The sequence below is a fragment of the Pseudomyrmex gracilis genome, unplaced genomic scaffold (assembly GCF_002006095.1).
Source record: "Pseudomyrmex gracilis isolate BER0280 unplaced genomic scaffold, ASM200609v1 scaffold_200, whole genome shotgun sequence".
Taxonomy (NCBI): domain Eukaryota; kingdom Metazoa; phylum Arthropoda; class Insecta; order Hymenoptera; family Formicidae; genus Pseudomyrmex; species Pseudomyrmex gracilis.
Window position 1 is genome coordinate 116,145 of NW_018020784.1, and position 17,650 is coordinate 133,794.

The 17,650-nt window shown below is 37.0% G+C and overlaps 1 protein-coding gene across 1 annotated transcript; it reads right to left on the reverse strand.

The window, feature by feature from the left end:
• Window positions 1–774: 774 nt before the first annotated feature.
• LOC109858369 (titin-like) lies at window positions 775–7,316 on the reverse strand. Its single transcript, XM_020435527.1, has 6 exons — window positions 7,066–7,316; window positions 4,505–6,714; window positions 4,193–4,264; window positions 3,751–4,051; window positions 2,160–3,646; window positions 775–1,889 (listed from the first exon to the last, which is right to left on the reverse strand). The coding sequence occupies exons 1-6, from the start codon at window positions 7,103–7,105 to the stop codon at window positions 852–854; spliced, it is 5,148 nt and encodes a 1,715-aa protein (XP_020291116.1). The 5' UTR covers window positions 7,106–7,316; the 3' UTR covers window positions 775–851.
• Between the last annotated feature and the right edge of the window lie 10,334 nt (window positions 7,317–17,650).

Below are 17,650 nucleotides of genomic sequence, written 5' to 3' on the forward strand. Positions count from 1 at the left end.
CGATTTTGGAGAAACAGTTAGACCAGAACGGGGGTTCTAACAGTTTCTAAAAATATAAAATTCTAATATATAATGTTGAAAATATAAAATAGGAATAAAAAAAAAAAAAAAAAAAGAAAATATGATAAGAGATTACACGTGGCAGAGCGAGATTTTCAACGCAGCAACAGATCGTCGAAAGTGCTACGCACAAAGCGCTTTTCTGTGCGGGAACAAAATGTGTAGTACGTATCTATTAAGCTCTTCTCCAATATCGATCGGGACCATTATTGCTCCCGAGAGATACGATAACGTAAAATATTCTTAGAACAGTTTAGAACAGATTGCGCACAAGTGCGCGATCTGCGTCTTTATATATTCTTTCATAAAGTAAATACGTTGGTACGCAATACGTTGGTTCGTTTCCAACGCCATTTTCAGAATTTATCAACCTAAAAAGTCGCCCACGCCAAGCTGTAGCAGGACGGGGTGGCGCTCCCGCAGGAGTGTCACAACGGCAGGTGCTCAACACCACGTGATCGCAACTGCTGCCGCGACGGCGCAGGCGAAGATGCAGGCCGAGCAGGGCAGCATCGGCGAGCTACGGGGCTACCACAATCTGCGATCCCGCAGGCACACCTTAGCCAACGTACGGTGAGTGTTAATTGGAACTGATTCATTGAGATAAGCTAGATAGGATTACAAATTTCGCATAAATAAGTAGCGCGGAATTGAAATTTAAATACAAATACAAGTCGAATTTATAAATACAAATTTTTAATAAACGACTGAGATTTCACGCGATGTATTTTATGACACACAAATTCCAAACAATTATAATGATTGATTAACCGACAAGTGATACGCGCGGTTCACTCCGCGCAATAACAATTTCCTTTTCTCGTCGGACCTACACCGGTTTTACCGGTTTTGAAACAAATGCAACTCGAGGATAACGGTTTTATATCCGACTTATCGGTGTCTTCTAAAGTCACGGGCAAATCACTTTTACTTTTCTGTTTCACGGAATCGGTCTTTCGTTTAGATATTTTCGCTAAACAACTCTGATCTCTTTTTTCGACTATTCTTTTCTTTCGGGAGATTACTTTAATGATCTGTTCGATATTACGCTTCTTCTCGCTCATTTTGCTCAGAAGTTTGGCTTTGCAATCGGGACACATTCCGTCGTACGATATAACCGAATCGATTCTGGGGGAAGTTCGTTTCAACGCAGCTGCCGTCGGAGATTTCGTGATTTTCGTATCAATCTGCGGAATCTGCAGTTCGGGTTTTATTGACGACGACATCGAGGACGGAGTTTTGCCGCACAAGCAACAGTTGCAGAGATGTTGCCTGACCATTTCGTCGGACTTGCCATAATTAATCGTTCTAATCTCACGTTCTGTGTCCAGCCGCGTTCGTTGAGCGGCGATTTTCAGAGCTCGCAAAAGTTCACTCGTGGGCACTCTCGCGCGTTCTCTTTCATCCCTTACGGCTCGCTCGTGGCTAACGTGGCTTGTTTCAACCGTCTGTGACCCGGTGCTGGCGGTCGTGACGGTCGATTGGTCCTTCAAGCGTTTGTGCTCGAGCATTTTTCGGCCAGTTATTTCAGGACGGCCGCCGACAATTTCGGCGCTCGACTCGACGACGGTTTCGAGCTCGGACGATTTTAAATACTCTACGCTGATAATTCGCGTCGGCGGCGCTATTTCGACGATCTGCGAAACTGTTTGCGTGGATATTTGTACGAGTTCGCTTTGCACGATCTCGGTTTGAGCGACTTCGGTTTGCACGATCTCAGTTTGCGTGATCTCTGTTTGCGCGATCTCGGCAACCTGTTTGACCTCAGTTTGAACGACTTCGGTTCGCGTAATCGCGACTGGCTCCGCGGTGGTCTCGACCGGTGGTCGCTACAAGTGAAAATAAACATATATTCAAAATGTTGGCTAGCCGCCGGCTACCAATACACGCGATACTTCTGGAAAGAAAACAACTTGCGCGTGAACTTGGGATATTCTATATGATAGGATTATGTTGAATAAATAAATAAATAAATACACACACATATGATGAAAGAGATATTTTATCTTATTATTCTTCTGAGATGCGTATCGCGCGTATTGTAGTGGAATTTTGATTGAAAAAAATTGAAAGAGATGCGACGATGCTATATTACTGACCGAACAACATGCCATACATTGCGGTGTCGTTACGGGTAGAATTTGTATTACTTCTTTTTCTTGTATTTTCGCTATAATAAAATACTGCTGCGGCGCTACCCGAAGATCGATTTGTAACGCTGGCATTCCTTCTTCCATCGGTTTTGTCTCGGTAGTCGGTGTTATCTTTTCCGCTTCGACGATTTCTGATTTTTCCTGTATTGTTATTGGTATTGTTTCTTTTTTAACTTCCACCAATGATCTCGTGGGCGGAATAACTTTCGGTACTTCCTCTTTCTTCGCCGTTCTTTCCTCCTCTTTTTCTTTTTCAGTTAATTCAGTAAGCGGAATAAGTTCTTCTGGTATTTCCTCCATTTTTTTATCTTCTTCTCGTTTCGCTTCGAGCACGGGTTTTTCCATTGCTTCGATTTCTTGCACTTCTGTCTTTATTACTGGCGGTGGTTCTGTTACTGGTTGAATCACTTCGATTTTTTCCATTACTTTATCTTCTTCGGGTAATTCGATAGGAGAAATAAGTTCTTTTGTTATTACTTCTATTTTTTCGTCTTCTCGTTTAACGTGTTCAATCGCGGGTTTTTCCATCGCTTCGATCTCTTGATCTTCGTCTTTTATTATTGGCAATGATTCCGTCACTGGTTGAATCATTTCAAGTTTTTCTATTATTGTCTCTTCTTCGGGTAATTCGACAATAAATTCTTTCGGCGTTTCTTTTATTTTTTCGTTCTCTTCTTTTTCTTCGGGTTTTACTTCAGCAAGCACTGGCTGTTCTATATCTTGCTCCTCATTCTTTATTATTGACAGAGGAGGAGGTTCTGTCGCTGGTTGAATTATTTCAGTCTTGTCTGTTACTTCGTTCACAGTTGGAAATGGTTCTTCTTCCAGTTTAATTTCGTCTTTCGGTGGTGGTTCTGCAATTTCAATTTTTTCTTGTATTACATCCGACGGTACCGGTTCTTCGATTTTGACTTTTTCTGTCGCTATTGCTTCCGGAATCGAAATTTGTTCGATTTCAATTTTTTTTTCTTCTATTTCTTTCACAATTTGCGAAGATTCTTCAACTTTAATTTGTTTTTCTGCCACATCGACGGTCAATAATTTTTCGGTGTCAACAGAAAGTTTGCCAGGCTCGAATTTTTCTATCTCGGTTTCTTTTTCTAACTCGGCAGCCGGTGACACTGTCTCTGGCACAATTTCTTTCACCTCTTTGAAATCATCCATGATTGGCATCGTTTCCTTTATATCAGCGCGTTCTATTTCTTTTATCTCCACAACAGGTGGAGCTTCTGCAATTTCTTTCGTTTTTATGATTTCCACGCGTGATGTCGCATCTTCTATGGTTTTAACTTTATTTAGTTGCGGGGTTTCCTTCAATTTTTCTATTTCATTTTTACTTTCTGCAAGTTTACTTTCATCGGTTTCTTTTGACACTTCGTCTGTTATTGCTTCTTTTGATACGTCTGCCACCTCGTTTGGCGCTTTTACTTCCGCTGATTTCAGAGGAGAGACGATATCGATTGATTGTTTATCACAAATTCTATTTTTTTTTTTTTTTTTGTACTATTTAGAACAAGTTAATCGTTATGTAACTCACTTGAATCGATTATTTCTTTAGCGACTACACTTTTCGCTTCTTCCGCAGTCACTTTTGTTGTTTCCATTATTTCTGTTTCAACAATTGGAGGTTTGATATATATTTTTTCTTGTACTTCGGTAATGACATCATTTGTAGATTTTGTTGCGATTTCCGACACAAACTTGATCTCGTTTTTCTCTTCAAACTTTTCTTCTGTTTCGATTTCAGGTTTTACTTTTATTTCGTTTATCGTATCTCTGTCTTCCTTTTCTATTGTAATTGTTGTCACGTCTTTCTCGTCTATTTCTTTAGGTTTTATCTGATATAAAACATAAATGTGATATAGCTCGTATTTTTATTTATTCATAGCATCGTTACGTATTATAATCGACTCGTGAATAATATTTCGCACTGTAACATATGATTTACGCGAGATCACGATATTTTATTAATTTCTTACCCCAATGTACACGCCAATCTGTTCGGCTAAGGTATCAGCATCTTGTTTCGCTGCGTGACAGTTAGGGTGTTTCTACAAAATGTGCGAAACAAAAATTTATTATTAATATTAATATTAAAACAAGGAAATATTGCATTTATTGGACACTTTATTATGTATTATATATTTATCACGCACGCATCTATACTTTTTACGCAACAACAAATTATTGTATCGTTAATATCGCATTATTAAAGTATATTAATTGTTGAATGTTTTAAAATGTATAATTGCAATATTCCCTTCGATGTCGATTGTACACGATTTGTATACCGCTGTTTTTGTGCGAATCGTATCGATCGTGTCGATCCATGATAGAATTGTATCTCGTTGTATTACGATGTCTTGTTCGATCTTTTTAACTTCCGGTTTAACGTCATCCGGCATTGTTATCGAACTATCGTCCGTAACTTTTTCTGAAATCGCCGGACGCGTTACAATTTCTCTAACAGGCGTTTCAACAGCTGTTAGTTCTACAGCTTTCTCGACAAATTCTTGCTTGGTTTCGACATCGAGAATTTCATTCGTTTTCTCTTCTTTCTTTTTAATATCGTCAACGACATGATTCGCTTTTTTCGCAAATTCTTCTCGAAATTGTCTCTCTCGTTCCTCGTCAGTCGGAATTTTCTTATCAATTTTTTTGATCGGTGCGGCAGGATCCAAACCTAACGCAATCAGTTCTTCGTCTGTCATGCCGGTAGGCGATTTTACCACGTCATTGCAGACGAAATCGGGCGGACAAGGTTCACCTTCTTTGTAAAGTTCCTCTAACGAGCTCAACTGGGCTAAATATTCTCGAACTTCTTTGAGTTTTTGCTGCTCGTAAGGAAGATCCTCCGGCCGAACTGCGATTTCCTCGTCTTTGATTTCCACGAGATCCGCCGGATGATCGACAGCGAGATCAATTACATCAGGTTTAACCGTAATGTCCTTATCGTCCCTGACAAAAGTCACTTCCGCTTCGGCGTCGACTACGATGGGTCGCGCAAACATCTCCTTGTCCGCGACTTCGGCTCTTACCAAAACTTCGTCGTCCTTCACCGTTGCTACGTCGTCCACTCTACCTATTGGTCGATGCACGACCCTAGTTCTCACCACAACTTCCTTATCTGTCACTTCCGCAACGTCATCGTCGCGACCTATTGTAGCCTCGATTTTCTCAATACTCAGAAACTTCTCCAATTGCGTCCTACATTCGGCCATTTTCTTGCGACACTTCTCAAGCGCGTCCTCCAACTCGCACACGCGATCCGCCATCTGTTGATTAGCCGCGGTTTTCATATCCAACTGTTCCTTCAACGCTTTCGTCGTAGTAACCGCTTCGTCTTCCATTTTCGACCAGAACTCATCCGTATCCTGAAGCGTTCTCATGTAAGCTTCCTCGCGACGTTCTAACTCGGCAATATCTCGCTTTATGATAACTTCCTCTTCCGCTAATTGTTCTATCTTCTCCAAACACTGAATATCGCCAGACTCGATAGACGTTACGCTCGATAAGCGTAACGTCTTATCCAGCCATCTTTGCCTGCACTTCATGTCACCGCACTCGCCGTATTGACACGATCCATTTTGCTGCGCATCCACGTCCCGTTTTTCCATTTCCTCCCGTAACATCTTCGCCTCTTTGCTCAAACGTTCTATCGCGTTCTTCTGCTCCTCCTGAATCCTCTTTGCTTCCTCGAGTTTTCGTCTCTTCTCTTCCAACTTGACGAGCTTCTCCGACCAAAGATTTCGCGCTTCCTCCACTTTATTCAACGCCAGTTTCCTCTCAGCCTCGGCATCTCGTATCCTGGAATCGTAATGGCGGCTCGGTGTGCTACGACAAGAAAGTTCTCTCGCATCTTTAAATTGCTTCTCTAGGATACGTTTTATTCTGCAGACCGGCGCGCCCTCCGACATCTTCCAGATATTCCACATCATTACTGCCGGCATCGAACATTCAAGCATGTCTAGCCGCTGTCGCAGATCTCCTTCCATTTTTTTCAATTCCTCTCGGCGTTGCTCCCGTTTGCCGATTATGTCACAGACTGGACGTGGCAGACGTGTGTCTGTCGTCGCCGCGTTGTTGATTTTTCCTGGAATTTTAATCTCGCGTTTTGATCCATCGGAGAGAACTTGATTCGGAAGCGAGGGCATTTTCCCAGGTTGATCAACAACAACCGTCTCCGCGACCGCGCGTTCTTTAAGGTTTTGAATCGATTTATTTTTTTTCTCATTGCATTCCTTGGAAAAAGAGTCTGACGTTTTTAATATTACATTGCTTCTCTTTGCTGTTTCGCTTAAAAAATAAGTTTTTCTCTTTGTTGTGGATCTGTCGTTTTTTTTCGACGTATCTTTGATTGTGAAATTCTTTAATTCAACGGGAGAGCGATGTTCTGTTTTTGTTGCATTCTCTTGTTGGTCAGCGTTGGTACGCTTTGACAAATTCTCTTTACTCAGAATACTTTCGTTCTCCATACAGTTTATCGTTTTTGATTGTCTAACTAGAAATTTTGAATAAAATCTTCGAAACTTGAACGAGCAGAATGAATTTTATTTGTTTGCTAAAGGTTAACTCTCTCTCGCTTGTCATTAATTTTTAATACCAACCTACTAGCGCAACGAAATTTTACCGTGCAAGCACATAATAAATTTAAACATATATATATATAATTTTGGAACAAATCTCGTGTTAAAACTGTTATTTTAACAATTTTGCACGAAGTGATTGTGAAATAATTTTTTTTTTTATTTCCATTTGATTTTTTTCCCCATTTTTGCTTGAAAATCATCATGTGTAAAAATACGATTATTATTCACGCTAACGGATTTATTGCGATTTCTAACGCGTTTACCTGGCCAATTACTCGCTGTTGCGTCGTAGTGCGCGTACATTATCTTCGTGTAATCATTAAATCATGTCTCGCAATTTGATTTACGGGATACGCCTAGCAGTCGTCGCTCGTCGTTGCGCGAACGCGCGCATTAACATTTTCGTCGAGAACACACCATCAATTTTGGATAGGGTCCAACACTGGCAGATTCTGTCATTAGATTGCCGCAAATCATTCATGAGATTTGTCATAGCATGCGATTATAGCTTTCGATATCTCTTCGTTAATAAATTTCAATCCTCGATATGAACATATCTGTTCATTAGCTATTTCGGTTCGGGCATTCGAGATATTGGTTATGTGAGAGATCGCTTTATTTCGCCCCACGCCAATCAAATGAAATTTATATGCTTTACGCTACATTGAAATATAGAAATAATTGCAGAGAACGGAAATTTATTTTATCTCGTACACGATACCATATTTTTATTATCGCACGAAAAGTTTAATTTTTTTTCCTCTAGCTGATTGTCTGTGTAAATAAAATTTTAGGTAAATTTAGTTTTGTTAGATATTATACTATTTATGTCATTATTATAGCGCAAAAGTTAAAAACTGACGTAAAACCATGTTAATTAACGCGATATTTATAATTTTAATGTATCAAATTTGACTCATTCATCTATTTTAATACAATGCAAAGATTTCGATGTGACCGATGTGACATTTCGAAAAATCCGAAATACCGAATCAAATTTAAGCTTTTTTTGTCTGACGTCTAAAAACTTCTTATCTTTGTAGAATAACATGAAATTCGAACGATCAGTCTTTATATTCTAACGTGTACATCGATTTGTACGACGTGAGGCAGGGTAGCGTTCAAGGATAACTTTGAATAAATCCGGAAAAGACCATTACATGTATATCCCAGGCTCCATCTATCAGAACTTACCTGAATAAGAAATTGACCTCACCTACCCTCGACTTTCTCTGACGCATTCTATCTCTCTTTTTTTTATTCTCTTTCTCTCTCTCTCTCTCTTTCTCTCTTTCCATCTCTCTGTAACTTCCCTCTTTCCTCTTGTTCCTCTCATAAAATCAATAGCGTCAGTGTGCCGAGTTTATCCCGCGCTAAGAGTAAAAAATTAAAAGTGAAAAACCAAAATTTTAACACACGAAATCGCAAGCGAAGAAAAATGAAGTTTCACATTTACTAGTAGAAATCCCGATGGGAAGTTTTATTCAATAAGATCTCTCTCTCTCTCTCTCTCTCTCCCGGCCCGATCTAATTTGGCTCGATTAACAGAAAGTTTTCAATTGATCTCGAAGTTTGAAGACTGTGCTTTTTCAATCTATAGAAAGATCCTGCGACTAATGTCGCCTGCTCATCGTCGCGAGAACTTCATAAATTAAGCGTTAAGAACGATTGCGAAAATTTTGCTGAAGTACGTGGAATATCAAGAACATAATTTCAAATGTCTCGGGAATATGTACTTCACGCTTTTCGAGAGAGCGACATGAGTTAACGTTGTGACTTATGATTCTAAGAAATTTAAGTTTCGCAAACAGAAATGTGGCTGCATATATTTTACTTGAGTTTAAAGAAACATTTTTGAAGAAGTGAAATATTTTTCTTTAATATAAAGTCGATTATAAAACATACATTTGTAAACAAATTTAAGTTTAACATAATTTAAGCGGTAAATTAGGTATAATATTATATATTATGCAGTAATTTTACTTTATTTTGCATTTAAATATATGTTTTACTAATATACATTGTATAGATAGAACATGTAAACACAGTACGTACTTAATCTAAACTTGATTTATATAAATATTTGATATATATATAATTTGCTTACATTTTTTTTAATGTGTTCGTAAATAATGTGAATAAAGAAAAAGTTTGTGTGACGTGTCTTTTATTGTGTAATGTTTAAAAGATTGTTCTTCCTCTTCTTTTTTTGTGTAAACAGGTTTATGCGTATTATTTGTATATTGTTATTTACATGTTGTTTCTTTCGGTTAAGCTTCGGAATTAGCGACTTACATAAATACTTCACCGATTTTATATTTTTTCGAGTTTGATAACTTTCTGATTTCCTCAGAGAGTTAGCGCATCAAATCGTATATTACCCTTCCATAAAATTGCAGAAGAGAGAAAATTCTCATGGCGAACTTATATCATACAAAGCTACCACGTGCGGTAACTCGAGATGAAATACCATTTAAGCCTATTTTAATAAAAACAATGATACATTTGACAATGTAATTGCATAAAACAATTTTTTATAATTAATAACTAAAAATGAAATTTTCAATTTTTTTAATTTCAATTTTTTAATGTTAATCTTAAGCATGCAAATTTGACATTTTTTGCTCTAGATTATATTTTATGTGTATAATATTTTTTTGTTTTTCTTAAAGATATATATATATATTGTTATTTAATATAATTTTATACAAGTTTATTTATAAAAAAGAGCAAGTGATCTAAAAAAGTAGTGATATATATAAAAAGGTTGAGAAAAAGTTAATGAAAATCATACATAGAAGAACTAAAAATAAAAATTGAAAAAACCGATGATAGTTTTAAAATGCATTTTTGTACAAAATAAAAGTTTCACAAATGCAACGTAGGATTCATAGCTAAGGAAAGAGAAAATATACGATTTTTTATATTTTACGTATGTATGTCGACAGCAACGAGCATATAGTTGAATATGTGAAGGAATATTTCAGTTTTCGCGAGATCTGGAAATTTCTCTTTTGGTCGTTTAAAAATATGCGGTTGAACCTCTCTTTCGGAAGGTACTAGACTTTTTCTGTCTCGTTTCCATCATCGGGCGTGAGACACAAAGGTGGAATCCGATTATTCAAATAATTCTGTCTTAGCCAGAACACTGTCACGCGCGGCTGTGGCGAAAGTACCGACCTCTTTTTTTTCAACTTCTTAACAAGTTTTCCACTTCTTTGAGTCGGTGCGCGCTGTTTTTTTTAATGACGAAACCACAGCCGCAATCTTACGGACTTACTTTTTTTTACGTTTCCGTCTTACGCGAACTGTGTGGCTGTATTCAGCCGCTTAATTAATTCGACGTAAAAAAATTGTAGTATTCTGTAGTATCTTCTTTTTTATGGTTTTACGAGACATTACAAAGACGCGCTGCAATAAAAAAGACAAAAAATAATTAAAAGTAAGTTTGCATCGTTGTTTAAACTACTTGCTTGTCTTCGCATTGGTATCTGATTGGAAGAAAAAGAAATCGTCAGATTGCTTTTATGCGAGCAATGAAATTTAGAAAACAAACGTAAAAAAGTTTTCTTTTATGTTTTTTTGATATTATTTTTTTTGATAAACTTTTTGTTCGATAAAGTCTGATAAAATATCTAATTTGCCAAACGCACTTGTAATATAAATTTTATAACTTAAGATCTCGAATTATAAGGTCGACCTGGCGTGTACGTGCTCGTTTTCTTATCTGCCACCTACGGATCGCAGCCATCTTTAGTAACTTTTGTCAAGAATTTCTTCTCGTCTATATTATGTCTTCGCTTCAGAGATCGGAGATCAAATCTGCTGCCACGTCCAAAATCCCAGATGGGACTATAAGATGAGGAAATAAGATTTCTTTCCCCAATAATTCAAGAAAAAGTATCTATTGCTCTTTTTTCGCGAGTAATATGACTGTATATTTCAGAGGGACAGAAATAATAAATAAAAATATTTATATATATATATACACACATATTTATATTTATATATATATATTATATATATATATATATATATATATATATATATACACGCTATATAAACACACACACACGCACATGTAAAACCTAAAAAAGTGTATTTTATATCAAAAATGACACGGTTGCACATACACATGTGTACATTACATACACATTTAGCGTTAAATGTGAAATACGAGTCTATAATGTTACATTACTCTGCGGTGTAATCATTATAATTTAATAATTCACGATAAAATAGCACCAGGACATATATTTAACTTTTTTTTTTTTTCTACGCGACGCCACGCTATATCTTTATATGCTTCACAAGCGGCAACAATAATTCGTTTTTACTGCGGAGCATGAGAGCTTTACGCTCCGTATATTAACATAAGATTGTAATTTTCACAAAAAAGATCGCAATTTTTATGAAAGAATAATAATAAAAATATTATTAAAAACTTTTATGAACATTTGATGCATTTCTGTTTGCAAACTACAATTTTTCACAAACAGATTTTCAATTTAGAAACGGTCGGCAGAAACCACATGTAATGCTCATAACTTTCGCAGGGCACTGCAAATATGACATACAAATGGTAGCATCTGGCCGGACTGTGGACTACTCTACACAGCATGCATGACTAATTTCCTAAGTTTGGATATTTAACATTAAATACAAAAAAATGACAGCAATATCAGAAAAATGCAACAATGAATTTTCATCAACAAATGAAAAGATTGGCCTTATTTTTAAATTCGCCAAACTAATAATAAAAAATTTCCGATTTTAATTTCTAGAAGAAAAGAAAAGAGAGAGAGAGAGAGAGAAAAGAAAAAAGTGCGCTATATAAATTATAAAATTTCTATATACAGCAAAATACATCAAATAATACACATTTTCCATTTTTACAAAGCAAAATGGCAATCGATGACATCGTCAGACCCGACGATGCCTCGAGAATTAATTAGCAAAAAATAAATACCTACATCTGTATCGATTCAATATGTATTTTCGCGAGTTTATAAAGTTTCCTCAGCGCTGTATGAGCGACTATTTGCATTTCCTCGAGAGACGTATGTGTTCGAGCGAAATTTGCCGGACCGATAAACGAAATATCACTACGACGACGGTCGGATGTGTTCTCACACACCGATTGCCGGGAGTCTGTAACCCGCGTATGTGCAAAGCGCGCGGTAGCTCGGCCGCGTATAACGATGCAGAGGCGGCATCGACGCGGCTCCGTTCCCTTAAAGTATGTAGGTTAGGTGTGACGTCATGACCCGCCTTGTGACGTTCACATCCCCGAGTGAAATATGCAGCGATGCACTCGAGCATTTCTCGTACCCTCGCGGTCATTGGCATCTGTTACAATGAATCGCCGAGGCTAAAGCGAGATATCAGAGAAACGGCGGCGGCATCGCGGACAAGCGCGAACAAGCTACAAGTTTTAAAAGTATATTTGTATTCGCTCATTTTTTCCTATATATATATATGTGTGTGTGTGTGTGTCGTACATTTTCTAACTCTTCATCGCACATACAAGGCTCGTCCGGCGTAAAGGTACCTTTACACGCCACCGCTCGCCACCGACCGGCAAATTGTGTTTCAAACCGTAGAGAAGACCGACCTTTTTCCGTCATCTCCGTTCTACAACTCATGCGTTTTAGAAGAACGTTGAACGCAATTTCTTCCCGTGGCAATTTCGTCGATGTGACAGCAACCACCATTCATCTCGCTCGTGAAGAAGCACCGCGATAATTGTGAGCAACGTTAGTATTTGTGTTTTTCTCGCGTGAGATAGAAAATTTATCTCAGTTTTCCAAAGTAACTTTTTTTAGAATGTTTTTTTTTTTATGCAAATTGAATTAACGTATAATGTAGGACACGCACGGTTGATTTAAATATTAACAAAGAAATAATAACCGGTTCGCATGCGAAACATTAACATAATGCTACTTGCACGTAATTCTGTGATTATCAATTTTTGTATATTTATATATCAGATTTGCTATTATACACGAAATATGCGTGCCGTGTTGCACACCTTCTATTTACAGTATTATCGATTGTTGTACAGTGTCACCACGTGTAATAAAAACAACGCGCACGCCGAGAGCACAGACAGTTCTTAATACTTTATGAAATTTCACAGACAGAACGTCCGGCAAAGTAATAACGGACGTTCTATTTCTATTTTTGCTCCGTATATTGCGCGAAATGTCACAATATTTCTAGTCTGTTGTTCTTATTGATACACACTGATTGATACCTGTCGCGTTCAATATAACAAACCAGTTTGGATTTAATTTTTCAGCGTGGGAGAAAACTCTCTCTCACGTTATTGTCGTCATCGTAATAAGTTATCTTTTCACACCGGCAACCGGTATTTTTCTTCTCTTGAAGCTTCTTCTCGCTATGATAGTTTAGAAATTGAACTTTTCGACCAATATCGATTACCAGTTGCAATCTACGCGATAGGTTCAGTCGTTATTCTACCTGGCTTTTGCGTTCGATCGCTTTTCGCCACTCGCCCGAGCGTAAAATACGCGATTGTGCGCCGTTCGTGCGAATGAACGTGTTAGAAAGCGCTTCCGGAGCTTTCTATACTTTTGTAGAAGAGTATGGAAGAATTTTTCGATGATGCTTTTTTACCGATAAACTTTCTAACTTTACGAGATTGTTTAACTAGAATACTTTTATTGTGCCAATACACATACACACACACACTCACTCACGCACGCACACATGAGTTTTATTATTTCTTATATAGTTTAAAAGATACAATAACAAACTTAAAACATATACAATAAAATATAAAAGTATAGTCGTTTTTTTATCTATTCAAGTACATTTTTACAAAACGCTTTCGAGCAATTTGCTTTATCGCCATTGTTTTTAAAACGCGATATAAAATATAACGTTAAGTAAGTTAAATGTTATATACGCGCGTGTACATTGTCATATATGTCATATATTTACATAAAACAATTTGCTTTTTTTTTTCTCTACAACATACATGTTCGTAGTTCGGCTTATTAAACTTCACACACATCATCTGAAACAGGGATAAGCGCGTGATTCCTGATGATGTATTTGGAAACGCGCTTGACCTCAGATGAAGTTGTTGGTAAATTCCAGCGGGTATACTTCGTTATTAGCGTGCGCTGCCATGCAATATTCAAAGTTCCGGTAAGCATCGTGTGTGTGCTCATGTCGTTCGATAATTCGGTGCAATTATCGTAACATACATTGTTACGGCTCAAACGTAACGGCTCGCGGCTCGTGTGTGCGTAGTACGTGAACGACGTTCGATAAAGTATACAGCGTCGATTGCCAGGTATTACTGTCAAGCCATTGATCATAGATAGTACCTGACGGATCGAAAAAGCACCGCTTCGCTACACCGTTGTTCTTGATATAAAAAAAGAAAATCGTTTGCCATGCAGACACACAGCCTACAATGTGCTACTTAGTCGACTAAAGAGACTAGACAGACCAGAGAGAGAGAGAGACAGACTGGTTGTTTTTACTAAGTGACTATGTAGCTATCTCGGATTACAATTTTGATTTTTTTTTTAAATTTATTTGTAAACATTTTAAAAAAACTCCACGAGAGCGATTTTATAATTATTTGTGTCTGTAATAATTTATTTTTGTCGAATGTTCTTCTGATTCTCGCGTCGTCGAATGCGACGCAAATGTCCAAAGATGTAATCGCAAGTTGAAATTGCGGCTTGTAACTGTCTCTCACTGAACTCCGTTAATTGAATCTCAGTACGCCAACTTGAGCTGAGACTACACAACAAATAACGCGCTTCGCTGATCGTGTTTAGAAGCTGATTTCGGTTATGCCTTGGTACAAGATTGGGATCTGCGTGAACGCTATTAAAACTAACGTAAACTGCTTAAATTGTTCATCGTGCTACCAACTTGAGAAATCGATCGAATAATGCGTTGCTTAATTTTAGAAATTGATTTTTGCATACATCTTTATTATTATTCGCAGCACGCAAATGTGTGCACGAACAATATTGAAACTTGAACTAAGATGAAAGCGTTGCGGAGAAGAGAAAACGCGATGATGTGAATTTATAGATATATACATAATCATTTCTTCTTCTCTTTTTAATATATTTTTTATTTTTATATACATATATATATAAGTAACAATATTTTTGATAATTTGTTTTACATAATTGTTATTTTGAAAACGTAAAAGGGATCTAAACATAATGTGTATAATACCATTCTATTTATGCGATTATAATGTGATCGCATCGAGTTATGTAAAATACAACGCCATTCGACAGAGTTCGTGATAAATGATAATAACGTTTTATTGATATAGAGTGAAAGAGGAAGGAGGATTATTTCCCCACGGGACATTTAAAATGTGCCACTTTTGCATCTTGCGATCGGCATTTCAATATATATATATATATATATGTATATTGGGCTTTAAAAAATATAAAATGTCAAGTCTACTTAGCCCGATAGCTTTACATTTCAAATGGGAACAGTTAGATATATTTAGCTTTTACAAATAATTTTAACAAAGAGAAAAGTCTGCTTTATCATTGAATAACTTTTTCTAATTAAATCTTTGAGAATAAAATTGTTTGCGTAAAAAGTCAACACTTCCATATTAAAAATAAAACATTAAGTAAAACATTTTCTATCTTTTTGTCTCTATTTATCTCGAGTTTTTTTATTTTAAATATCTTTGAAACAATCTGTACGTTTAAAACTCGTTTTAGATGTAATCAATGAGAAAGAATGGACGATTTAATATCCTGGAAAGTGAATCTAGCCTGTAATGTGTGTTTACCTTAGGCAATCTGACTACACAGCGTGCAAAATCAGCGATAATGCGTCCCAAGCAGCCATCGTCATGGTTAATATTTACCTCTCTCCGTGCGAACGCTACCGCCTCATTTATGCTACGTATTTAATCTTCTGAAATTATCTAGTTAAACGCACACGCCTTTCATCGACGTATCTTCGTGCGCTTTTACAGTACGCTCAACACGGCTGTATATTATTTTACATTTAATGCTATCTATTTTTTCTATATACGCGTTACGACTTTTACAACAGACTTATGACGTTATGACTTATAACAGACTCGCTGGGTTTAAAACATGATATTTTAATTGATAAAAAACAAAATATTTTGTGTTTTACATCTAGAAAGTTTTTATCTAAAAGTATAAGTTTTTTTTTTTTAATGTAATTATACACCGAAAGAATTCTACGGAAAGTGTTTTCAATTGTAATCTCTCTCCGCGTTAAAACGTGTTAAAACATAATTGTAAAACAACAACATCACATCTACACGAAGGAATGAGCTCAATGGCTGATTCGACAAATACCTACGACAATTAAACAAATCGCGGAAAATTAAATCAACCGGTGCGAAATCACGCTGATTGAATTTACTGTTGCGATGTGACCCGATTGTAAAATATACTCTCGTAGAAATGCTAACCTGCTCGAGAGGAGAGTCTACGTCACGGCTAATGTTTATTACCTGACGTCACCTACTACCCTCCGCGAGCGAGTAAAAGGGCTGACGCAGAGAGAGAGGTGGAAGCAGGCTCAGGTTGGGTTCGCAGGTTCGTTCGTTCGTCTGTCCTTCCGTCCGTCCGTCCGTTCGTTCGTTTGAAGCGACGACGATAGGGGAAGTTGGTCACCATGGTTACCATGGAGGGGTTTTGACGAAGGAGTTTGGGGGATCGATGCCGCTCAGTAGCGTAGCATCAGGTGGCTTGGGGTCGCGCCGAAGGTTTCCAACCCCTTCCGAGAGGCGTCCAACAAGTGGGGCTCTCCGGGTAGGGTGGTTGTCTCTGCTGGCGACCAACTGGATATATCGCATAGTTCGGGAATTCCTTTCGACTCCCCGTAGACCCAACTCCATCTTGGTTACATAAACTTGGCACACTTTTACGAATGACTGAAAACGCTTCGATGATATTTGTCAAATATCCGCGAAGGGTCATGGCGCACTTCTTGCTGCTCGAAATGGATGCTACTTTTGTATTTTGGCCGGATTATTTTCTCAGACACAGTTGGAAAATTATATAAAGATCATTGATGATGATTTTACCGATTGAAAACAATAAAATTGAATAAACGTAATTTATACAATTTTACAAGTTTTTGATAGAGACACGTAGAGAAAATATTCATTTGGTTGTTAAATTAAAACATATCTTTATACATCATCGCAAATGTTTCATTAACACGAATTATTAACAGAGTGTGATAACACAGCAAATTCCAGAGTATACAATCGAAAGATTTAATTAACTACTGACTTGTTCAGTGTCATTATAATGGGGTGGAATTGCAGACCGTGCTTTCAAATTTAATTTACCGCTTGCGCGGAATTATGAGCAATTACTTTTTTCCCCGAAGGAGAAAAGCGTTTCAGCGGATTATGGCAATAAGCCAATAATCTCGCATAATAGCAGTTTTAAGAGTGCGTTAAATGTATGGCATGGATATTCTATTAGATGTATATTACTATTAGGATATGTTATTTTATATTGTTTACACACACACACACACACATACATACATGTATACATACATACAACAATGTGATGAACAACAAAAACAACTTTGTTTTCAAAATATTTTAAAATATATTCTGTGTGATAATATAAAAAAAATAGAAGGTAATGATTTCTTTCTTCATTTTTTTTTTTTTTTTTTTTTTTTTACTGTGTACCGGATTTTTTCTTTTTCCTTGACGTCAGACGTGTGATATTACGGCTGTTACTTCTTTTATAAGTTTTGGCACGTAGTACTACATTCGATAATGTAATCACAAACTTTTTCTGTTAGATTCTTCCGGGA

Excerpts from the sequence above, each read along its gene's own strand:
- LOC109858369 (XM_020435527.1), bottom strand. The coding sequence starts at position 7,105 with ATGTACGCGCACTACGACGCAACAGCGAGTAATTGGCCAG. Across the intron at positions 4,265-4,504 it reads CGATTCGCACAAAAACAGCG|AAACACCCTAACTGTCACGC; the intron begins GTATACAAATCG and ends CACATTTTGTAG. Across the intron at positions 4,052-4,192 it reads AGATTGGCGTGTACATTGGG|ATAAAACCTAAAGAAATAGA; the intron begins GTAAGAAATTAA and ends GTTTTATATCAG.